Source organism: Azolla caroliniana, unplaced genomic scaffold (genome assembly GCF_043228905.1).
Source record: "Azolla caroliniana isolate FFs.n. ecotype wild unplaced genomic scaffold, voAzoCaro1.0.p SCAF_1, whole genome shotgun sequence".
In the NCBI taxonomy this organism is placed as follows: Eukaryota; Viridiplantae; Streptophyta; class Polypodiopsida; order Salviniales; family Salviniaceae; genus Azolla; species Azolla caroliniana.
Window position 1 is genome coordinate 33,943,782 of NW_028230436.1, and position 25,792 is coordinate 33,969,573.

At 37.5% G+C, this 25,792-nt stretch overlaps 2 protein-coding genes across 2 annotated transcripts; both read right to left on the reverse strand.

Moving 5' to 3' along the window:
* Positions 1-3,027: 3,027 nt before the first annotated feature.
* On the reverse strand, positions 3,028-5,163 carry LOC147869985 (pectate lyase-like). The gene is made up of 5 exons (XM_087335574.1): positions 5,141-5,163; positions 4,375-5,035; positions 4,170-4,273; positions 3,714-3,843; positions 3,028-3,234 (listed from the first exon to the last, which is right to left on the reverse strand). The coding sequence occupies exons 1-5, from the start codon at positions 5,146-5,148 to the stop codon at positions 3,028-3,030; spliced, it is 1,110 nt and encodes a 369-aa protein (XP_087191700.1). The 5' UTR covers positions 5,149-5,163.
* Positions 5,164-21,082: 15,919 nt separating this feature from the next.
* On the reverse strand, positions 21,083-24,584 carry LOC147869986 (translocase of chloroplast 34-like). The gene is made up of 7 exons (XM_087335563.1): positions 24,406-24,584; positions 23,948-24,055; positions 23,194-23,318; positions 22,733-22,997; positions 22,374-22,433; positions 21,572-21,733; positions 21,083-21,478 (listed from the first exon to the last, which is right to left on the reverse strand). Exons 1-7 carry the CDS (start codon positions 24,502-24,504, stop codon positions 21,365-21,367), a joined length of 933 nt encoding a protein of 310 aa, XP_087191689.1. The 5' UTR covers positions 24,505-24,584; the 3' UTR covers positions 21,083-21,364.
* Between the last annotated feature and the right edge of the window lie 1,208 nt (positions 24,585-25,792).

Here is a 25,792-nt window from a genome sequence, read left to right on the forward strand (position 1 = left end):
AGTGTCATCATCTATAAATTTAGTGCTCATTAACATCCATAAATTCACAACTCAAGAAATGTAGACAATTTTCATAAACAATTTTCATAAATTCACAACTCCAACAATATAGACAATATTCATAAACCGTCAAACTTTGACGTGAACTAATATATCAATTTGAACATATCACATAGTTACTAGCGTATCCACATTGCTCTCCGCTTCTTCCTTTTGAGAACTCCCCTACAAAATTTGTGCAGTATTATCTACTCCACATAGGCTAGCAATGATAGGGTCCTCAAAAAGCTCGTCGGCAAAGTCAATAAGCTCCCTAGGTTCTCCAACTAATGGATGAATAGGTTCATGGGATGCAGATTGAAAATATTAAGGCTTTAATCCTCATGTTAATGAAACTCACTTGCTCATCATCCTTTTTAAGTGCAATAGTATTTCTGAATAGCTTCAATGTAGATGTAGCACACATTAACAACTTAAAATGAAGATTGCTTTAGCTAAACATAAATTATATTGACTTCTAAAGGCACAACAAATAAAGTTGTAATAATTTACCCGAGCCGAAGAACAAATCTAGTATCCAATCTCCTTCATTGAAGAACATTTCAAATGACAAATATCAATATTAAGTAGAATGTATTGATGTAAGATAATATATTCCTTACTGAGCAAGGTTTTCTATCCCATGGCAATGAGATCTCAAGGCTTGTGCTATAGAGTATCCTTGGTCCATGCTATGAAATACAACAATTCTCCATAAGGATATTGTCTGTGCGAAATCTTTCACCATCGTCTCAAGTTGTTTAAACATAAATGGTTCACATCGTATGTTGATCGAACCATACAAAATCCGTATGGTATGTCAACAATCAATAATATGTATTCCTTCGATGGCAATGCGTATCATCTCAACCACATCACCACAATAGACATTATAGTATAAATCTTAGGTGATATCCTTTTTGTGGCTAAATTTCTTAAAAGTGACACCATCTTCTACACCATATGCCTTCACTAAATGGTAGTCCTTTTTTTTCCATGCTCTTTCAAGGTGTGTAAGAAATGATGCAGGAAAATCAAGAATATATTTAACTTCTCTCAGTTTCATACTGTCACTATATTGGTATATTATTGTTGAACAATATTTCTTTACTCTCTGGCTATACTGGCTTCCTCACATTGAGCAGATTCAAAAGGCGAGGCTCGATTATTCAAACGAAATTTCTTGACTGTACACTCATCTTGATTTTCAATTGACCTTGTAGGCGCAAGATCTAAAAATATAGAGAAACTCAATTATATGAACTAACAAGTAATTTCAAACAACTTGTTTAAAGACAGATTAACTCTAGAAAAGGGCTCTAAATGCAAAAAGAGATAGGTAGATACGAAATATCACAAAATTAATGAATTTTTGTTAAATATTATGCGAAACAAACACTAAATAATGCAGTAAAAACACCCATCGAACAATTTTTCTAATGGAAAATCTAGGAAAAAAATAGAAATTCATTACAAAAATAGAGATTATTTGTGAAACACAAACTTTAATAGTAAAACACAAACTTCGTAATACAATTCGATACAATGTATCAAGTTCATGTTGAAAACTCAATTTTTTACATGGACTCGATACATTGTATCGAGTTCGTGTTGAAAAGCTTAGTTTTCAATATGAACTCGATACATTGTACCAAGTTCATGTTTTTTTTGGTTTTTAAAATAAATAAAAAATTGAGCTTGAACTGATGATAAAACCAAAATTTTCACCACAAATTCAATATAATGTATTGAATTAATGTTTAAAGTTTTTTTTTCCCATAAAGAACCAAAAATAATAATAAATAAATAATGTTTAAAAAATACTTTAAACATGAACTCGATACATTGTATCGAATTGTGATGAAAACTCTAGTTTTTCATCAACTCAAGCTCAAATTGTTTTTTTTTTTTTTTTAATCCAACAAAAAAACTCAGAAGATGAATTCGATGCATCATATCAAATTGTAATGAAAACTCTACGTTTTACATCAACTCAATACAATGTATGAATTTCATGTTTAAAAATGTTCTTTTTTTCAAATGTATGAATTTCATGTTTAAAAATGTTCAGAACTCTAATTGTACTAAAATCTTTGTTTTTACAAGAGAAAAAGAAGCATATCGATAATGCAAAGAGCTATGTTGCATGACAAGATACTTTATGGTGAACATATTCTTCATTGATCAACAAAAAACAATCAATAATTGTGTTTATGATCATTGAACCTTAAAAATGTCGTTTACATGGTCTATAAAATATTCTTGTGGTCTCAATCACCACTTCAAGCACTTAATGTTGATCTTCTTAGTTTGGTTCATCCACAACAAAGACACATTTATGTGGAACCAAGGATGACAATAGGAGCATAACTTAGGTGACAACGAAACTTGCAAGAACTTAAGGTGGGGATATTAATAACTACACATGACCTGTGCTAATTTTGGATTGGTAAAGTTTTGGATGTGGTGATGCATTAAACTTTTGTAATACATCTATCATTGACATTAGTGAGGTGAATATCATTGTGTATGACTTTACATTAACAAAAGTTGGACGTTTAAGGAAGACAACGATAGACATATCATCATGTAAATCATGCTAGAACTATGAAAATCATAATATCAGGGAACAATAAAAAACATTTGACTGAAGAAAGTAGATCACTGCATATAAAGTCTTAATCAAGTGCAACATTGAATTGCTTGGTCGCCAAAATAATTGCAAATGTTCACATATATTGCTTATAACTAGGAAAGTTTAACTTAAAGCATGTCAACAAAAGGTTAGTCCAAATGTATAAAAGCAGTTAGTGTTCCCATAAATCGGGTCTTACAATTTCCTTTGAAGAGGAAGGTAAAAGGATAACATTTGTGCCACAAAGATACCAATTGCAAGGTTTGTTTGGTTAAAATAATCAAATATTTAGAAATAATTAATAGTCAAAATAACAAGAATTATTAATCCATATAGTGTATGTAGTATGAAGTTCAACATGAACTTCCTACTACACAATCTAAGGGTCCAGCATTGCTTGTCATGAATGGTGCAAATGTTCTTGATCCAATTTGACCATATTGCCTCTCTACATTTATTAGTGCCCCTGATTGAACAAAGTATGCCCCATTCAAGAATGTGTCATCTAAAGATCGCCATGTCCACTCCGTCCAATTTCCTTGGCTCTCTCTCTTTGTAACCTTCAATAATTCAAGAAATGTGTTTAAGTTTGCTATGCTCTACAATGGCACTTATAACGAACCAAAACTTTGTTATAATAAGAATTGAAGGAAAGTAACTACTAAGTTGTATGTGACAAAAGAATGCCAACTAAGGATGTAACATGTGAAAATATTTAAACATTTCCCTTTTTTACTGAGAATACTTTGTTAACTTTAATGATTTAATGATATGAAAAATGCCAGAATTGACTTTGAATCGTCCACAGGTACCCAATTTAATGATATGAAAAATTAGAGATGGAAAATCTAATGTAAGTACCCAATTTAAATTAATTTAAGCACATATCCTTTTTATTGTTACTTGTTAACTTATTCTATTGAAAAAGAATTGAAATATAAGAGTGGATGATGGCCTATTTTGACAATGTATTACGTGCATTTGCATTTGAGGTTTTGCTTATAGAGTAATGATGGCTTGAAGTAGATAAATAACACACCTCCTTTTTAGAAGCTGCAAGAAAACGATTCCCTTGACTAATGATAGTAGGATTTGCACTTCCACCTATCGCATACATACTCCACTCATAATAATCATTGTTTACAACATGGAAAAGTCCAAAACGACACCTGTAGATACCATGTTGAAACTTACAATGCCTTACATATTTTATATAAATCTACACATATAATTGCATACTACAACATCATAACAATTGCATGTCTATCTATGTAGTAACAACGATGATTGAATCAGTCTTCTGCCCTATGAGAATCTTGATATTCACAATGAAGTTTATTCACGTAAGGAGTGTAAACAATGAGATATACCATGTGACGCATTTACACAATTCAAGACCTATGCAAAGAATGGGCATTGGGACTTGAGTAATGCATTTTATATTATGGCATGGCTACATAAAACAATTATCTAAGAATGGAAGAGTATCTATTACCGAGGCATTCGTTGCACAAGACCAGGACCAAAATGATTAAAGATGATAGTAACTTGCATTGCTTTATCATCTATGAAAGCATCATTATGACCCAACAACATGACCTACACATATAGAATATACCATGTCAAATATGTTCCATGTTTATATACAAAAGGAAAGAATGCATATGTTATATGATATATCATTAAATATGTCCTATCACCTTATCATGATTCACAAAGAGGTTGTTGGAGATAGTGACACGTGTGGAGGCATGCACTACATCCACAAGTCCATCGTGACATGAGGAAAAATAGTTATGGTCGATCCAAATGTCCTTGGAGGCAAAAACACTTATTCCATCCCCATCAGATCCTTGTCGAAACCCAATGTGGGCACTTGAGCTCATGACTCGACCAGGTGTACCAAGGGTGCAATTATGGATGTGCAAACCATGGATGATGACATTGCTCACATTTTGAATTGTGAAGCACGGACCATGGGATATGTGCACATTTGTGCCTCTTGCATCTAAGGTTTTGTCACTTGTAAATATGAGCTCATTTTGTAGGGTGATGTTCATGTCATGTGCGAAGTAGATCCATAGGGGAGTCAAGCGTGTGATGGCATGCCGCAATGTGCCAAGTGTCGGATTACTAGGGTCATCATCTGACGGATCCGAGACTACATAATATTCTCCTCCTTGTCCACCTTTGGCATGGCTACCAAATCCCACGACACAATTAGCTAGAGCCATTCTATCATCTGCCCAATTAGGGTTGTTTCTCCAACATGCATCAATTATATTCATGTGTGTATGATCAAGAGATGTAAAATTAGGGGTACTAATGTCAAGGTGGTGGTTGTTCATATTTTTGTTATTACTAGTACATGAAACCATAGGCATTTTGGTGGTTATGAAGGTTATGGAAACTAGTATGATCGTGATGGCAAGAAGAAAGGATAGTGGATGTAGAAGGCAAGATGGCTTCTCCATTTGAGATGGAGAAGAGAAAGAGAGAGAGAGTAGGGCTAGTGATAGTAGAGTGGAAGGTGGTGGGTTAATAAAGGGGCCATGCAAAGAGAGATGCTCTCAATGATTGATTGTTTAATATGGAGAGAGAGAGAGAGAGAGAGAGAGAGAGAGAGAGAGAGAGAGAGACTTATCAATTGTTACATGCCTCTCTCATGAGCTTTCTTTCTCTCTAGTTTCCAACAAAAACCTACATAAAGTGTGCATACACACTTTTGGAGAGTTCTTGATTTTCTTGTCCCTTTTGATTTAGTTTCCATTTCAAATGATTTGTTTTCCGTGTATATTGGTCGATATGAAACAATTGATCAAAAAGTACATCAATAACCTATTGCTTGCTTTCATTTATATATAGTCTCAAAGTTTCTTTAGTTACCTCAAGCAATTGATACAATTAAGTTCTCTATCTACTAAACTCTCTTTTCCTATGTTTTAAAAATAGTAATAAAATCCTTACACTACTAAGCATGTGGCGGGAAGGTTCCATTCGAGAGTCTCTATTTGGTTTGCCATGGATGTCGATATTGTCTCTCTCTACAAACAAGAATAGACTCTTTGAGAACCTACTGTCAAATCATGGGTTTCTCATGCATGGACTTCACTCCATTCATTCTAAAATCCCTATGGATAAAAAAGGCTTCTCTTCATTACTAAATCATTCAAGGTAGTTCTTTCATTATAGCATGTTATTAAACATTCTATACATTTGAATTATGTTGTTCTTTCATTATCAATGATTAAACAATGTACCTTCCATCTAATAATACCTAGCTTTATTGAATAATGGTTTTTTTTTGTGAAATAACATGTTGTAAGTAGCTTCTATGATGTCAAAATATAAATCTTTCTTCTTTTACTTTGTGATAAGTTACTAACCTAAATGTCTTGCGAGCATTTTCTCTACTACCCATGAAATACATAAAAATAAAATTAGTTGTACTAAAGTTGGTTGCTTCCAACTAGGAAATATAAATTGACAAACTCCTAAATCTTAGCCTCAAATGATGCTGAAATGATAGTAAAGTTACTAGATCCCATATCCCACCAATTTACTAGATGACTATGTGAAATAAAGTCGATCAAGCACGACCTTCTTGTCTTTATATTAGTCCTTGACCTTATTGTTAGGCATTAGATTTTCTATGTCCTTTTCTCCTTACAATCAACTTACCCTAAGGTTGCCCAATTGCAACATTCTTTAGAAAGATTTTAGAATCTCAAGAGTTGCTACATCCTTGCAACAATCTACGTGAAGATCTTTCACTTTCAATACTATTGGTTATATTTAAACTCATTGTCATCAATAGGAATGGGCATGGTTCGGTTCGGTTTCAAGGCAAAGAAACGGAACCGAACCATTTATATAAAACAAAAACCAACCCAAACTGTTTATGAACTCTCAAACCATTTAAACCAAACCATTTGAGGAAAAGCAAACCAAACCAAACCATTAAAACCCAAACTATTAGGGAAAAGTTAAAACCGAACCGAACCATTTAAGTCAAACTAATTAAAAATCTAAATAAACAAAAGTACATTAAATTAAATAAGCATTTAAGTTAAATTAATTAAATCCATAAAAAACCTTTAATTTTATTTTAAAAAATTCCCAAAAAAATACTACTTCGCATTAGTTAGCAAATAGAATACAATAGAGTTTACCCAAATCCACAATGGGATCAACATATACAACTTAGAGGAACAACTCCAAAACTATCAAACAAAAACTCAACCAATCCTTAACTCAAACAAAATTGAAATAAACCCTATTTTACCCCTACTCTACATCTCCCAACTAACTCTTTTCTAACATCATTATCCGGGTAACATGACTATACTAACCCATGTTTGGGTTAGCTATACATACATAATTACAACCCATGTACAATATTGGGAGCCATCCACCTAGGTGCCTGGTAATTCCACTTAGTCCTCGATGAAGATTTGACTATCATGGGAGAGCTACTCCATTTTAGCAAGAACTTTGACCTTGCCCTTTTTGCTTCTTCCGATTCCCCCTGAATCGAATCATACCGACCGTGCAACCAAGCCACAAGATCAAACCGGATATTTAACATCATCTCCCCGCATGAGAGTTTTTGTTGCTGAAAAACAAACTTACAACGCCTGACCCAAATGTGTCATGCCGTTAAACACGCCACCATAAGCCAAATCTCCTCAAAAATTTCAGAATTTGGGCCTGGTCTCACCCCATCACATTGGAACACGCTACCACCCTGCACTATAAATCCATGTCCTTGTGGGTTTAACCGTTCACCCTAGCTTTCCCCTTTTAGAGACAATCCTTGTATTGAGCCCCACACAACGTTCCCTTTCACACCATAGGTTGCCACGATTCGAAGGGTTCTACTCCAAATGGTAATCGCCTCTATACAATTCCAAAAATAGTGAGAGATTGATGATCCCTAAACAGTGAGAGATTGATTCCAGCCTCACCACCATGGGAACTCAACCACTCGCCTACAGGTACCGCCTTCTGGCTAAGAAGCCACAACCAAGCCTTAATTTTTTCTGGCATATCCAATGCCCATAGTCTCCTCCAACACGACTTCAAATAGTTGTCTGAAATGCCTTTATCCTTCCAATTATTACGAATCATTACAACACCCACGGTTTTGGAGCCAATGATTTGTCTTCCTAGCTTGGTATTGTACTCAAAAAACTTTTTCAAGTTGTTTGTTCCTGGTGTCTGCCACCATACCTCCAATGGATCCCACTTCAAATCATATAAGGGCTTGTTATTGAAAAGTCATATTTTACAATCATGATCCAGTGTCTTAGGGTCTGGGTTCAGTTGCCACCTCCTACCCTCCAACACCGCCACCCGCAATGCCAACCACCTACCATCATTTGTCAAAAAACTTAGGTTACCCCACAACCGAGCCTCACTAGTTGAGCACCTACCACAGATAAGTTGTGCATCACCTTCACCTACAAACCAACCTGGCAAAACTGCCTCTTCCGTAGTCAACTTACCTAATCCATTAATAACCCCTTTTATCAAATGGGTCACCTTCTCTAATCTTCCAGTAATCCTACAACTAACAGCCTGACCCGCCCGCCTCTTCATGCCGAAGACCTCCCAATCCTGTACCGACCTAATCTTGTACCCTAGCATCCTTCCCCAAGGCAAGTACCTTCCCTAGCCTGACCCGCCCGCCTCTTCACTTCTAATCCTAGGGTTCCAAAACAATTATGGTTGTCGTAGCTATTCATCCAGTGTTTTCAATTGCATTAAGACCAACCCTTCTCTTAAACTTGACCATGCCTTCATTACGGTGTCGCAGAAATCCGCTCGTGCATGTCGGATAGGACAGGACCACGAGGGTCTTGGACTAGAGAGTGAGAGAAGGGAAAAAAGCTTAGGAGTTTAACCGAGAAGGGAAAGATTAAGGTTAGAGAGGTTAAGATTGGAGAGATTAAGATTAGAGACAAGACAAGACAAGATTCATCGAATGATTATATTACGAAAACACCACATGAATTACAACCATGGCCGCGTAGGCCGAATGTAAACCCTCTAGATGAAACCCTGACCGGATAGGGGAAAAGAAGAAGACGAATGAAACCCCTAAAACGAGATCCTAAAACCCAAAATTCTGAAACCTTAATGGCAACCCAAAGAAACCCAAAAAGTGGAAGCCCCTCAAAAATGGCCCCTCACTCCCTTTTATAGTAGTAAGGGGTGAGGCACATTACATAAAGAAGAAGTCAACCCCCCCTCCTTTCAATGGGGGAATATTTGGCCTTGATCTTAAGAGGAGAGATTGATCGAGCCTTAACTCCCTCCCTCACACACACACTATGCCCACTACTCACTACACCCATACTTCATGTACTCTCCCTTTAGTCTACATGTGCATGTGCACATAAATGCACATCACATTTACACTTTATGAATTTTCATAGTGCACTTTTAACACCTTACATTTACCCTTCCTTTTTTACATTTGTTTCTTTTACAAATCTTCCAAGTGCATGTCCAATGTTGCACATCCCCATATTATCTATCCCACTTGGTTTTCCCACCCTAGCTGAAAATCCTCATGACAACGACGCGAACCACCCTATCCTCCATGCTAGCCGGTTCTTTCAACTTTAGAGCTAGACTGAACATCCACCATGTATTTGCCTGCCAAGGACCACCATTCCTAGGACACCAAAGGTCAGCTTTGTTCCTAAGGAGCACCTTCCACAATTCTGGTCCAGGTTGCAGACTTCGCTCCAAAAGCTTACAAGTAGAGCCTTACTTTGGTGAACTGGATCCACCAGTCCAAGTCCTCCCTGATTCTTTGTCTTAATTAAACAACCCCATGCCACTTTAGTTGACGCCATCTCATTATCTCTATCCGACCACAAGAACCCTCTCACCATTGCCTCAATATTTTTTATGTAGGCTTTGTCTAACATCCAATATGCCATTGAATGCCACATGGTGGCCAGCAAAGTATGGTTCACCACCACAACCCTACCAACAAGGGAGAGCTTTACTAATGCCCACAACCGAAGCTTTTTTCTAATTTTGTCTTTGACTTGTTCAAGCTGCTAATTTTTAGGTGTCTCAACTCCCACCAAAAAGCCCAAACACTTAACAGCCATCCCATTGGGGACCCATTAAAAATCAACGTTAGGACACCATAACGGTCGTGGGTTTGAACTTACCCAGAATCCTCTACTTTTGTTCCAATTAATTTTCCCCCCTAACGCTGTCGTGATGTGGCATGTCTAGTGCGAGAAAAAGTCAAAAATTGAGGATCCACACACATTTCACGAATACTTGTAAAAATGAAAATAAATAAACCTAGGTCACAATGGCATTGAGTGCATGTAGAGGGTTGCAGGTAGGATTTGAACCTTGCACCTCTAAGATAAGAGGCAATTACCTTACCACTAAAGCTACTACTAAATGCTTTAGATGTTCTATAATTCTTTCTCATATTCAGTATTCCGTAGGAAACAAACGAACAAAACCGTGTACACAAAACCACGGTTTTAAGCCCATGGTTTCCTGCATGTCACAAAGCAAAACTGTGTGCATAGAAACCATGGCTCCAAGCCCATGGTTTTGTGCATGGACAAACCTATAAAACCCCTAGTACGACTTGTGTAAAGGGGGGGGTTCAATATAATATGACCATCATCATCACCATCAATAATATAAGCTTCTATTTCTTCTTCTTCGCATCTATCTTGTAATTATTTATCTACTTCTCAAAGTGTACAATCTTCAATCTTCTCAAGTGTAATAGGTCTTCCTCCAATCTTACATTCACATCGTCCTCTTCTCAATACCTTGACGGACATCCTCCTTGGTCCAAGACCCCGGTGGTCCCGCTCAAGCGAAGCACGCTCGCATGCGCATCTTCGCGACAACGCTTTGCAAAACCACTCAATCCGTCCTTCAACCTTCTGTAAATTAGCATCGTTGCCTTGCAAGTAAAGCATAGTGTCATCTGCATACTCAAAGTTCAGCAAATCCTTGCTCGGATGTGGAATAACTAAACCCCTTATTCCTGCATCCAATCTGTTAAAAAAGAAGGAGAATGCCTCTGTAATAAATAAATAAAGATAGGGGGCCAACGGGCACCCCTATCTAACAGATCTGCGTAATGGAATCGATGGGCCACGATGCCCTGTCACTAACACCCTACTCGAACTTCCTTTGTAAAGGGCCATCGCAGCCAATCTCTATTTTAAAGGTAATCCCAACCTTAACTCAAAATAGAGTTAGGGTTCTTTGACTTCTTACTTTCTTGTTTCGGTTAGGGTTCTTTGACTTCGTCTTCTCCTTCGTGTCTGTTTAGGGTTTAGTCTGGTGAAGAGTGTGTATGTTCAGCGGGGTTTGCTTCTGCTCGATCTCCTGTGCAAGACCCCGCTCGGCGCAACGAGCCCAAGAGCTCCCCGATCGGCGGCTTGGCAACAGATAGATGTTGTAACCTAACCTACCTGTCCAGCTCAAACCTGGAGTTCTATCTTGCTCTTGTAAATTTATATATAACGGGTTGTGCATATTTGTGTCTCTGTTGGTGTAGGATGCGTTTCTTTGCCTTTGTTTCCTGTACATAAGAGGCATGAGTTGAGTCGGTGTTGCCCGCGTGGTCTCCCTCTCTCTCTCTCTCCTTCTTTCGTGTTCGGTAGCCGCCGGTACGCGTCTGGAATCAGTACGGTTTTCGCCACAACCGGTGCAGCCGGGATTGGAGAGAAGTCGGCTTCTTGGTCCCACCCCTTTCGACACATACCCGCGGATTACCGCGACAACGTCCCAAAATTTTTTGAAAAAATCTCTTGATAGTCCATCGGACCCTGGGCAGGACGTTCTGCAAATAACTGCCAAAGCATCAGCCACTTCCTCTTCCAAGAGAGGCCTCGTTAGATTAGCTTGTGTCGTATCTGAAATTTTGTGTTGCATTCCCTCTAGCACAAATTCTATCATAGCAAGTTGTTCGGGGATACTATAACTATCCGAAAGCAACTCATGATAGTGTGAGGTGACTCCCTCCAAGATCTCCGAAATATCCTCCGACATAGAGCCATCTTCCTTAACCAGCTTCGGATTGTAGCTATAGTTTGTTCTAGCTTGTTTATGCATGAAAAATTGTTTATTCCCCTTATCCCCATTTTTGCTCCACCATGCCGCCGAACTCTTAAATAGCATCGTATTTCTAGATGCAATCAAGCGTTGTAACGTTTCTCTGGCAGCCTCAAGGCCTGCCCTAGACCATTGGCATCGAGGATCTTTCTGTAATAGCCTTTGGGCAGCCGCAATTGATCTCCATAAAAACATTTCTTCCTCCTTAGACCTATGGAGATAAGTTGAAGTTTCGATAATCTTCCCTCGAAGTTTATCAATTGCGCCACACCCAGCCGAATTGCTTTCCCATATACGCCTTATGTTTCTACTCACCTCCACATCCTCAAAAAGTTTTTTGTTGATCCTCACTTGCAGTCCCTTGTTGGTCTCCTCTGCATTTCTAGCATTATCTTAACCGGCATATGATCGGAGTAGGTTGAACCTGCAATGATTTCAACATTGGTTTCTAAATTTTTCTAATTCCGAACTTATGTATATTCTGTCTATGCGAGACATGCAAAAGCCATGCGTACTACAGCCTACTCTCAAAAAGCCAGGCATCTTTCACCCCCATTCGACCCATCAACAAATCCCATGCAACTAGCTTAGCCCCCTGCACTACCACTTGCATACCCCCACCTTGTCCTCTTTGTACAAAGTCATGTTAAAATCCTCTGCAAGGATCTATGCATCTGCAATCGGCAAGCCATCGGCCAATTACCTCCCAAAAAGGGCCAGGTTCGTTGATGAATTGGGCGCATACACATTTATTATCCCAATTATACATTGGGACCATCTACTAGTCACATAGATGGCACGTCCCTCCACTATGGTGACTTGTCCCACCACAACGACATCTGAAGACTTCCTTATAGATGTACAGACACCCCCTTTCCTACCATGCTCACCTTGAGTTGGGGACCAGAACGTCTACCCATCCCCCTCAAGAGGATTGCCAATATTCAAGATCTTGTTTGCACTTAGATGGTGCTCTTGCAACAACAATATATCCGGGGCCCCCTTGAAACTTGGGGATTTGAACTCCTGTCAGAAGTTCTTCCTCTCCAACATACATTTGTTACCCCCCAGACCTTGTATGTTCCACGTGAGTAATTTCATGAAAACATGAGTCACTGTGAAGTCTCCCATGACGGACATAGCCCCTCCCCCTGAGTTCACGCCCAACCGCCTTTATTGAGCCTCTCCCATCCCAACACAACATCCTGCCTCATTGCATCCTCCTCATGGAAGTGCAACACCTCATCGAGGGAGTTTGCCCTCTCTTCTATGCTTAGTAGCAAATGTTTTTTAATGCATGAATCATTGACCCTCCCACATATCATTTTAGCATTTATCCACATCACTCTCCAGTTAGGGTTGTTTCTAAGTGATCGGCAAATTGTTAAAGTACTTTTTCGCCCCACTGGTTATGGAACGCGAGATCCATTCCATGTTATTGGCTGAAATCTCCAGGTCTGTCAGGTCAAAAGATAAACAAGCATTTGGCAACTTGTTGCGTTCATTGACAACCACATAAACCCTCAGCCACGGGCCTTCCTCATGACACAAGTCAATCAATCTCTTGAGATCCTGTTGGCCAAACCTACACCCCTTGTCGAACCTATCCCTTACTAATCTTTTGGACTGAACAAATTTGACCGAAACTCGAGCATCTATGTCTAAAGTTGTTTGTCTTGTCTCATGCAACTTCTGAGTTTCGGAACTAATTGGTGAGCTTTCTTGACCCCTCCCAGTGCGTAACCACTCATTCACCGCCCTCAGTGCAATACTTCCATTCTAACGAAGCAAGGCATCAAATGTGCACACGACCACCTCTTCAACATTATTTGAACTTTGATCCTGTAACAGATCCTCCGCTTCCAACAATGCCTCAAAGCTATTCCTCAACCTTACCTGAGGCATAGTTATGTTTCCTTCTTGCTACAAGCGATTTTTTCGTCCCAAAACCAGAGTCCAAGAGTTTGTATTAGCCTTCTCCTTCACTACCCCATTGAGGGTGTTCTAATATTTCACTCCTATGTTCTCTTGCCTAGCAACCTACCCTTTGTCCTTTCCCACCCTACCATTACCGTTGATTTTCCTAGGGCATTCCTTAGCAATGTGGCCCTTCTTTTTACAATAAAAACTTGGCCAGGTAAGCCCTTGTATTCCCTCGCCACATCTATCAGTCCTGCTTCTATATCATGAACCGTGATTATAGGGGAGAGTTTGGACGAACTTTGCACAAGCACACTAATCTTAGGGTAGTCCCTGATTCTATCTGTCATCATTGCCTTTGAGGGACAGACTATGCCAATCTTATCCCCAATCTTTGGGATCAAGGGGTATAACTGTCAAGGCAAATTTGGGAATATCATAGAAATCACCCGAGGGTTACCAATTTTCTTGTCTTCCTCCATAGCATTGAAGTTAGCATACCACTCCAATAAAAGACCTCTTCCATATTTAAGCTCTACAAATTTCATATCCACAATCCGCGATACATCAGCCCCCTCAACCACTTCAACATGAAAGAAATTTCTACCCATATTGTGCACATTTAGTATTTGCAGAACCCGATCCATAAGAGCTACTTGTAGCATGTCTCAAACCATACCTCTATTAGGTCTACCACCAAGTAGCTTACAAATGAACGAGCATTTCCTTAATCTTTCATCCTCAGACAAAAAAACCTCTAGTAACTCAGAGCTCTCCTTCTTGTCCATATCCTTATCATGACCCCCTCTCGGGCATGCATTATGCACGTGACCACATTCCTACAGAAGATTTTCTACTTGCAACATGTCCTCTGTGGCATCCAACTCCGCAACACCATCCAACCCTTGTGACGATCCGCCTACTTGCCCCCGCGGCCTCCCCTCACTCATCACTTGCCATAATGCATGGCTAGAATTATCCCCCCCAATTGTTTGCTTCCCAACCTCTTTATTCCAAACCCTCGGCACTCCCCACACTCTCAAATCCTCTAAGCATTCAACAGTGAAGACCGTTGCTGGGAGGAACCCTATCATCCTCTTCTAACCAGCCCACCTTATTGGATAGATTGAGTGCTTCCTTACATATCCCCCTATCTCCGCCAATAATGTGTTGCCCTGTTTCTTTTAACATCTCATCTACTTTCCTACGCCCCCCAGTTGCCACTTGATACTTCTCCCTATCCATGTTCCCACCTTGCAATGTGTACCTCGATTCCACCGACCTCATAGCGGGCACCCTTGCCGATGTTACCTCAATTGCAACCATGCCCACTGTTGGATCCTTTGCCCACATTTCGCCCGCATGTTTCTACATTCCTATGTACCCTGCTCCTACCCTACACGTTAATGGACGAGACATACCTGGCGCTTAAGGAGTAGAGGAGCTTTGTCTCGATCATCTGCGTTGGGGGCAATCTTTGCAACCCTAAAGCATGTCCTGCCATCTCTGCCTCTCTCTTTTAACCTTTTCAAGTTTAAAAAAAAAAACCATTAATTAAACCATTAAATTAATAAACTATTCAGGTAAAAATAATAATAACCAAAAACCTTTAAACCTTTAAACCAAACCATTTAAACCTATAAACCCATCAACCTGAGTTTTCGAACCGAACCGTTTATTGAAATCCAAACCGAAAGTATGATAAAACATCTAAACCGAAAGACGACACATTGTACACAACCATAAGTATATATAACATAACCATATAACATAACCATATATAAGGTAAGAGAGAAAGTATGTTAAAACATCCAAACAGAAAGACGACGCATTGTACACAACCATATATATATAACTTAGCCGATTACACCCGCGGCTTCGAGCCGGAAAAAACAAACTGGATACAACAAGCATCTACAAGCAAGCCTCCAATTGGGGAGCTCACGGGCTTGCAACTGCAAGTGGAGGCCTTGCACAATAACCTTACAAGCATTCGAGCTTAAGAAACCCTTGACGAACTAAGAACCTAACAACCAAACCCTAACCTTAAACTTCCCACAGAGGAACTAAACCCTAACAGGAAAACCAAACCTCCTAACCGAAAGAAAACGGAACCCCTAATAAGAGCCCATTCTTCTCCTTTTATAGTCCAAGGCGGGAAGGTCGTTACAAAGTGCGGTCAAATATTCCTCTCTTTTTCAAAGGAGATATCTTGCCTTGATTTTAGGAGTGATTGAAGAGGTACATTAAAACTCCCTTACTTTCACACTCCCCCACCACCCACTACGTGTGCATGTGCGCTAATGTACAAATCACATTTATTCCTCACTAACTCCTTTGTATACTCTAGTACCCTTTACATTTACCTTTTATTTCTATTTACATTTTCCCCCAATGTACAGGTGCAATCGTTGCACATCCCCTTCTCACCCACTCCACTTGGTTTTCCCACCTTTGCCAGAAATCTTGACGATAATGTTTTCTAAGGAGATAATGTCATGGGCATGAGGCTTGGTTATCATCTCATTTGCCACTCCACCTCTAAATTTAGTTAATACTAGTGTTTAAGTTTTGAAAATACCCATTGTCTTGGCAAAAGGTTACACCTGTTTAGAGTTTATCCTAAAGGTAGGACCCCAATCACCAGTTTCAAAATAAAGACCTTGGTTGGAAATAGCAATAGAGAGCACCAACTACATAGTAAGATATGCCACTATCCATTATCAACGTTATTTACATACCATTATTGTTCAACCAATGACAACCATCGAAGTAAAGCACAAATAAGTGGTTTGGGGTATCAGTAATAACTTGCAAAAGGTGAGTTTTACTTTGTAAATGTCAATCCCACTAGGGTTTCTCTTTTGTTTTCATAGGTATGGAACCCTACATCAATTGTGCAACTTCCTCCAAATAATGACTAATTAGAAAAAATGTGTAACACGCACATTGCAACAACAAAGTCCAAAAAAACTTAGATGCGCATCAATCACCTCTCTTAGCTATCTAATCTATATCTGAAAGAAGTGGTTTCACTAAGATGCAATCTCTATTTCTCCCCTACCAACATAGTTAACCTATAAGACATGAGAAACTCCCTATGCAAGGAATTACAATTTTTTTAGAAAACAAAATATCCTTCCATTAGTTTTAGGAATTACAATTCTCACTACCAGATGGCAATGCCCACTCACATAAATAGAGAGCTTGTTGTCACATGAAAGGGCAAGCAATATAAGTGGATTACATGCCTTGAGTGGTTATCATTATGACACCTTAATTATTGTCCTTTCCCAAAGTGTACCCATGATTTTGTAGTCCTTTCCCAATGTACCCATGATTCTAGTTGCAAACAAATGACTCGAAACAATGAGCATGGGCTACAATCAACGTTGACAGTTCAACGAGATGACTTGAAACATCATATATTCTCCATGCCTTACATCAACCCATATGAAGCTAGGTTCAAATTTATCAAAATGGGACTTCTACATAATATATTAGGAAGGGCTCGACCACATGACCTTCTTGTCTCCACCCTACAACCTTAGGAGGATGAGGTTGGATGCTAGCTATGGTGTTAGGCTTTTTGGGTTTGTCCCTACATTTCAAGGGTTTGACCTGCGTCTTAGGTTTGCATTTCATGTTGCATGCATTTTGGGCCAGCTCACTAGTCTTTCTCGGTTGTGTCCTATGGTTTCTCCCTATTACATCAATTGCACTTTAGGGTTTTGCATGTGACTAGGATGGGCATCTCATCTTAGTGTTGGTCATCCGGTGGGTTGTAAACATTAACAAGTACATCTTGGCTTTGGCCCCAGGGCACTTGTATGGAAGCCATCAAGAAGCCCCACAAAGAGAAGGGTCTAACTATGAATGAGAGAACGAGTATCAAAATGATAGAAAAGAACAATAACACACTCCCTCCGATAACTTGAATCCTTGGAACCTGACTCAATGTTGAATAGAAGTGATCTTTTGGTAGAACCTTTCAAACCATCGAAGAGAAAGAAAGAGTGCATGTAGAACTACCTGAAGTGAAAAAAGAAAATCAAGAAGCTGGAATGGATACCTCGAGAATTGTAAAGAAAAACCTCAAGGCACAGTCAATGTGAACGAGGACATTGAGAATAAGCGCATTTGGTACACGAAGAAGTAAAACAAGAATGTAAAGATGTATAGTTCGTAAACAAATACACATTGATGCTAGATAGTAAGAAAATTATCCTTATCAAAACAATGTATTCATTGCCCTTTAGATTTGCAATCTAATGATTTAAAAGTGTAGACAGATTATTTTCTACACATGCAATGATTTAAGAGGGTAAAAGAAACCCACTTTTGGAACTACAACTTTACATTGATGGAGCTATCTATGGGATTGTATTAGCGTGAGCCACTCCATAACAAAGCACCATGGTTCCATGATATAAGAGCTTAACCTAATACAATTGGGTAAACTAAGAACTCTTCATTGCTTTAATTCAATACATTTTATTGGACTTTCATACATTAAACTATTTCATTTGTTAATTCATGTTTCTTTTTTATGAGGTTTGCTTATGTAAATTGAATTTTTGGCTTATACTCTTTCATATTAGTTATGACTCCTTATACTAATTGTTGTTTGATATGTTTTGGTTGTATTTCGATTATGTTCAAGTATTTATGAATATTGATTTGATGATTGTGAACAATAATTGACACTTTGTTGACATGTTAATAATTGATGATGATTACTTTTTCGATTTCACTTGTGCACTCTTGGTGCCACACAAACCATAATAGTGAAGTCATCTTGTCCAAAAGATATCTAGTGATAGATATCTTTATGGGGTTTTGTTGGTTCCAATAAATGTTCAATGGGCAACTTTACAAATATATATATAACTAAAACATAAGTTCGATATTGTTCTTTTCTAGTTTGTCTTCTGAATGAGTTTGATATATTCTAAATCTTTGGGGCATTTCAAGGAACATGTGTATGTGTGCATATGTCAACTTTAAGACATGCAACTTCAATACTACTTTTATATAATGTATCAACTTGTCATTTTAGTGCACCTTGAGACTAGTGATACATTGATACATCTCATCAATAGATCTATACCTTAAAAACATATCTCAACATTCCCCACCTGCCATGTTACCTCACATTCCAATGAGTGATACGTGTCATCATTGTTGCATGCATTATAATTAGGTTGTGCTAATTGTACTACTCCATTCGATCATATTGAGAGAGAGAGATAGAACAATGATTAAAAACAAGATAAATCAATAACAAATTAGTGCCTTATGACTAGCGTTGTTGTGTTTGAGATCAACACGAGTGAAACCTCCTTTATACAATCAAACATACAAAAGCATGAAACCCCTAGAGATTTACCAGGACGGTACACTTGTCAAGAATCTACAATTTCACACAATCCTTAAAATACAACATCCTAACTTGCATGCATGCATAACCTTGCTACTTTCCTTTCTTTAGTGGTTGTGACATCACTCCCCCTCAAAACATCAAATTCCAATTGGAGCGGAATTTGTGAGGATATTGAAGATGGAACCCTTAGACCAATTTTTGCAACCCGACCTAGTCCAAAAACACCTACTTTAGTTTGGATCTAGAGATCATGAATAAACTCTGAACACTTAACAAAACATCCAATAAGTATATCATCAATTCACCTATACAAAAGGACAATATTAAATCCCTCCAACATTACTTCTCAACAATCAACAAAACCCCTCAAACAACACAAACAATCTACGCTAGTGTTGGACTTCTAACTTAAAAGGCACTAAACGTGGAAAATTTTGGTAGTACCAATGTTACTAAAAGAAAGACTTGTACATGATCTATAACATATGGATGAGGTTGGAAATAGATAACTAGACAAACTTTATTTAAGAACTCACAAAGCTTAGATCAAGAGTCATCAAAATTCTGAAGCAAATTGATCTTAGGCTTTGATATCCCCAATTTGAAACTAGATATAAATGCACAAGAAGCTATTTACTCTTCGAGGTCTTGATTATATGCTTGCAACAATTGGCATACTTATGAGAATGTCATGACCTCATCGCTTGGTTCAAGCTTTTCCATACGAGCAAAAATACAAATATGAAAAAGCACAACTTAAGGTCATAACAAACTTGAATAGGATAAGTGATTTTAGTTCACACTATTATGAACCTACCAAAAACGAGGGAAATCAATGAGAGAATATATAAAAAAATGAATGAAAGATCAACAAGAGATCTCATATATAATTGAAAATTAAGAATGCAATCAAGAAAGGCAAGCAAAAACACAAAGCAAATGGCCAAAAGTCTAGAGATTAGCTTTGAGCCTAAACCATAAACCCTCAACAAGGATGAAGCACCTTTGGTTCACTTCAAGACAAACAACTAGGATACAATCCTTTTAGGAATAGCTACATATACAAAGTAACCATAATCACATCAGTTGGGCAATGTCGTACTTTTTCGAACTAAGAAGTTGTGAAGCCTAATTTTTGGGCATCCTTGTGATGACCATCTTTACATGACAAGCATAAAGTAAATGGTTAAAAATCATGTGAAAGGTCAAGGATAATATTGTTGCTTCAAGAAATCTTTACATATGGTGTCATAAGTGCATAGTTCAAGACGCATCAAAGATTTCGAGGCACCAAGTGAAAATATGCTTGCACTCTATGAGATGGAGATACATCAAGTGCATATGGGGAACAGCTTTTCAAATTTTGTTTCACAGGACTGTATGCAGCAAGCAACAATCCCCGCTAAATAGGTAGCAAGCAAGGATCGCCAAATTTGTTTTTGCATTAAAGAACTGTAATAGGAAGTTGATCCATTGTGTGGAAGATGCAAACGCATATATAGGCAGGATGTCATGTTTGTAAATCTTCATCAATGCATGCAAGTCATGAACGCATTCTTCCTTTTCATTCATTCCATGTTCATCTATGCTACTGCGTTAAAGCTCATCAATGTAAAATTTGTCCACAGATGGCATTACTCAAACAGGATTAAAATGTAACATATATTAGAATTACATTGAAAAGGTCCTTAAAACTATGAAGGAGCACACAATGAACTGTTATTTGCAAATACTGTAACATGAAAGATAAAAATCTGAATGTAGAACAAGGTTGAGAGAGCGCTCCATCAATAAGGCAAAACTCAGCATCATATAGAAGTATTAAGAATAAGCAATAAGCACATTGTCCTGATGAAATTGATTTTGTTGTCTTTTGTTTCTATTTTTCTTCTCTTGTTTTTCCCTCTTCTTTTTATTTTCTCTCTTTTTCTGTTTTTTAGGGTTTATGGGAGAGAGGGGGGGGGGGGGGGGGGGGGATAGTACAACAAAAATAAATAGCAATCAGGTTACAAATAAAATCAAAAATTAGCAACCTTCTACAAACGTAAGGAACCTTGCACATGTTCAAAAAACACAAACTTGCACACATTCATCCCACCAATGCAGAAATTCTCCAAATTCCTTACATCTGTGATGGGGCTAGTATGAACAAACTTCGACTACAATTAACTCTTTCCTCTGGCAAAGTAACCAACTCCTTCAGCAATAAATAAATCAGAAACAAAAATGAGAAAGGCTCAATAGATTTGTTTTTGTAAAGACTAGATCTACCGAAAACGACGGGTTCTCGCAAGATATTCCCAAGCAGGCCGTCTGGCAGTTCTCTCTTCAAAAACATCTCGTTTTATGAGTTTTCGTATAGGTTTGAAGATGAAATGATACTGTCCTCAATCAAAAACCAAGACAAAGCATTCAGTAAACACTCAAAACATTAGAAAAATTTTGGGTATGTGAATGACATTTTCCATCTTTACCTGGAGCATCAACAAGATCGGGATAAATAATTTTCCTCTTTTATTGGCATTAGGACCTTCGATCAGCTTTTTATCAATATCAACGGGTTGTGCACTGCTGACAGCTATATCAACAATGTGTTCAACCAATTTGGGCAGCCATACTGTCTCATCAGGAAGAATCTGTAACAATATATACCATGCCATGATTAATGCATGTTCTTTACTAGCTATAAGTTGTGAGCAAAACATTAGAAACAACATATCTTAGACCAAATATAAGATGTGAGCAAAACAAAGGAAACATATACCATGCAAGGAATGATGAATACCTTCATCGACTATGAAGCTGATGACACCATAGGAAACAATAAATGATGCCAGCCATGAATGATCCATATATTTACCAGCTCTAGGATGACATCAACACTAGAAACTATAAATCATGCCATGCAATGAATGCCTGCATACCTTTAGAAACTGTAAGGATGACACTGATACTAAAAACTAATATCATGGCCATGCACCTATTTACAAACTTTAAAGAAGAAAACACTAAAAGAGTATATCATGCACGCCATGAATGATGCATATCATCTATAAGATGGAGGCAATACTAGAAGACTAAAACACATAATATCAAGTCATTTCATGAATTGTGTATCTTTAGAGTAGATTACAGCAACACAAGAAAGAAACATAGCATATTCCATGCTATGGATGATCGGTATCTTTTACAGACTGTACAATGATCAATAGACATATATCTTCTGTAAACCATATGATGGCCCCAGAATATCAGAAAACTTTTCTTCTTTTTTACCTTTTCCCCACCAGTGTTTGTGCTACATCTTCCACTATTTTCGATAAGTGCAACGGGAATCTGTCAACCACCCATTAAATCCACTTTTTAGACCAACCAAAATATATCATTCCTCAATCTACAATTGACATCAGATTAAACATAATCTTGAGTATTTATCCCCTTTTGTGTTCTTATGTGTACATAACCTTAAATCATTTCTTTTAAAAACATTTCGTGAATGTCTTCATCCTTGCATAGCACATTATATGCAGCAAGTTGTAAGAAATATAAAACTTAAACCATTGTCAGTATTAAAATCAAAAGTACAACATCCCACAAAAGCACTTATTGATCCCATAGATTGTCTAGAATAAAACCTGTGCATCGCCCTTCTTGAAGCCAACCTCCCTATGAATTGCATCTAGTAATGCAGATGATCTTCTCATCACAAACTCATCATAGCTGATTCCATCTGGTGGCGAGAGCTGAGCATGGGTGAGGGCGAGAATGCCGATTTTCCATATTTGTGGCCCAAAGCTTCTTGCAATCGCCCTTATCACTTGTCTATCAAGATTGTCTATTCGATATCCATCTAGCCGATCAACATAAATCATCACATCAATCTTCTTGTTCAGTAAAGACCTGCTCAAACAAACAAATTCACACAAGGTCACATTGATTATTCTTGTTCGGTAAAGACTTGCCTAAGAAATAAAATATTCACACATAAGGTCATTGGCATTTTGAGACTCATTCAACCAAAACAATAAATTCTCGGTTCAAGATTCTTCCAAAAAATATGCTTATAATGGAACAAAATATGTCGCACATCCTTTACCTTCTTATTGTATCTAGTGCATGATCATTTACAAATAATCCTTCCACCAACCCTGGTGTATCAATGATATTTAGGGTAAAGCCAGCTCGCACACGGGAGCACATCAGCGTTCTCATTGTCTCTGACTGCCACATAGAAAAACAGAGGCTTGCTTTTAAAGAGAAAAAGTAGGGTGAACATTGCATAGACAGATACCAAAGTGACTTAAAAATGCTTAATAGGGTTGGTGTACATATATGAGTTTCAAAACCTACTTACCAAGAGAGCATGAAGAAACATGACTAAACCAAGTATGGGATAAAAACCCTAATCCCACATCTATGATGCAAAAAACATGGCTAACATAAATGTGGAATAAAACTCAAATGTAAGAATCAGCACATAGTATGTACAACATGGATAAAACAACTATGGAATAAAAAATCCTAATTCAACATTTATAAAATAAATATGCAGCAAAAAATCCTGCTCCACACATAGCATATAAAATATGGCTGAAATAAATATAGAATAAAACCCAAACTCGACACATGGAATGCAGAAACATGGCCAAAAACAAGTGTAGAATAATTAAAAACCTAGTTTCAAAAATAACATGACAAACAATTCTGGAATAGAAGACACCAACTTCACACGTAGCATGCAAAAACGTGGATATAACAAAGCAACGAGATTCGTTAACAGTTAATAAAACGGAAAAGAATAAAAAAAAAAAAAAACGCCAATTTTCACACAAGAGATTGTCTGAGAGAACCTGGAAAGCACTGACAACCGCAACTCTTTCACCGATAAGAGAGTTCACAGTGGAGCTCTTGCCCACCCCACCTTTCCCAAGTACCAGCACTGTGAGAGATGTAATATCCTGAAAGCGACAGAAAAGAAAAAATAGGTTTTGAGGGTTATAGTCATTTAGGAAGTACATTTTAGGGTTTGGGGGCTAACATGACAATATGAGAGAAAGTAAGTATTACAGGGAATTTAGGTTGAAAGTGTGAGGGTAGTGTTTTGAGGTTTTAGGGCTTAGGGTTTAGGGGCACTATCAGGGGGTTTAGATTAATTAATAAGCATCCTATAGAAGAAATGAAGAGCAGAATTAGGGTTCTAGGCCTTATTTAGAATTGTGGAATGGAAAGAAGCATGTCGCATTGGGGTTTTTTAGTGCAGGATAAAGGATGGATGGGCGTCACATATATATATATATATTTGATTTACCTCGTTCCTGAGCTTTCCGAGGAGGGCGTGTAAGGCAGTCTGTGTGGCGATGGGGAACTGCTGCAATCCTGTCCATTCGCGAGGCTGGCTGGACGCCATGGATTGGAGATACGTAAATATGTATACAATCAGAGCAAAGAAACAGAAAAGAGAAGGCGTTGGGAGAGAGAGAGAGAGGGAGGGAACAGAGCACCTCCAAAACAAAGGGATAACACGAACCAGTTACCAAACAATCCTCTACATATTTATTTCTTTTCTTTTCTTTTCTTTTTATCTTTTCTTTTTTACTATTTATTTATTTACTTATTTATTTATTTATTTACTTATTTATTTATTTATTTTTATTATTATGTATTATTTTTGTTTATTTGTTTATGCATTTATCTTCTATTTTTATTTATTTACTTACTTATTTCTTTACTTCTTTATTTATTTATTTACTTACTTACTTACTTATTTCTTTATTTATTTTTTATTTTTATTAATTTATTATGTATTATTTTTGTTTATTTGTTTATGCATTTATCTACTATTTTTATTTATTTATTTATTTACTTACTTATTCTTTTTTTATTTTTTTATTTTTTTATTTTTTTATTTTTTTATTTTTTTATTTTTTTATTTTTTTATTTTTTTATTTTTATTTTTTTTATTTTTTTACTTACTTATTTATTTATTTACTTACTTACTTACATACATACTTATTTATTTATTTACCTACTTACATACTTATTTATTTATTTACGTACTTATTTATTTATTTACTCATTTACTTGTTTGTTTGTTTGGCTCTATAACTTGAATGATGTTGATGGTGTGGTGTGTCCACCGAAGAACCTTCCACAAGTCAGAATACACAAAATCCAAAACAACATTAGGCGAGTAGGCAAGTCCATAGAAGAAGATGTACTAGGTTTTGTTCAACATGGTCACATTAACGGCAAACAATCGTCAGAGTGTTTGAGATGTGAGGCTATGACATTCATGCTTTGGGCACTTAAGTTTCCCGATATTACAAAAGATGTAAGCAAAATGGATTGGTGCACATACTTGCCGAACTAGTTGAAGGGGTGAGGTTTGCATGATTGGCAAAGAGTGTTAGAGATATTTCCTGAACGAGACCAAGAGGGGTAAGTTTCCTTTAGATTAAGTCTACATCGACGTCTCCAGAAAGGTGATGACAAAATCCATGGGTAAAATCCTCCTATTTCGTCTTGATCTTAGATTATATTTAGAATGATGATGTGGGTATATCTATCTACTCAACGAGGGAGGGTGAGGTTCTTCGAAGGTTTATAAAGTGACAATGAATGATGGAGTAATCTATCCGCATTGGATGGAAATCCCAACTAGTAAGACCAACCTAGTGGGAACCCTTTGACCTACA

What these genes read in the sequence shown, in the direction of transcription:
- LOC147869985 (XM_087335574.1), bottom strand. An exon ending in TCTTTGTGAATCATGATAAG is followed by an intron (nt 4,274 to 4,374) that starts GTGATAGGACAT and finishes CTATATGTGTAG; the next exon opens with GTCATGTTGTTGGGTCATAA. An exon ending in TTGCAGCTTCTAAAAAGGAG is followed by an intron (nt 3,235 to 3,713) that starts GTGTGTTATTTA and finishes GAATTATTGAAG; the next exon opens with GTTACAAAGAGAGAGAGCCA.
- LOC147869986 (XM_087335563.1), bottom strand. Translation starts at nt 24,504, where the DNA reads ATGGCGTCCAGCCAGCCTCGCGAATGGACAGGATTGCAGCAGTTCCCC. An exon ending in TCAAGAAGGGCGATGCACAG is followed by an intron (nt 22,434 to 22,732) that starts GTTTTATTCTAG and finishes GGTGGTTGACAG; the next exon opens with ATTCCCGTTGCACTTATCGA. An exon ending in CAAACACTGGTGGGGAAAAG is followed by an intron (nt 21,734 to 22,373) that starts GTAAAAAAGAAG and finishes ATATTGTTACAG; the next exon opens with ATTCTTCCTGATGAGACAGT.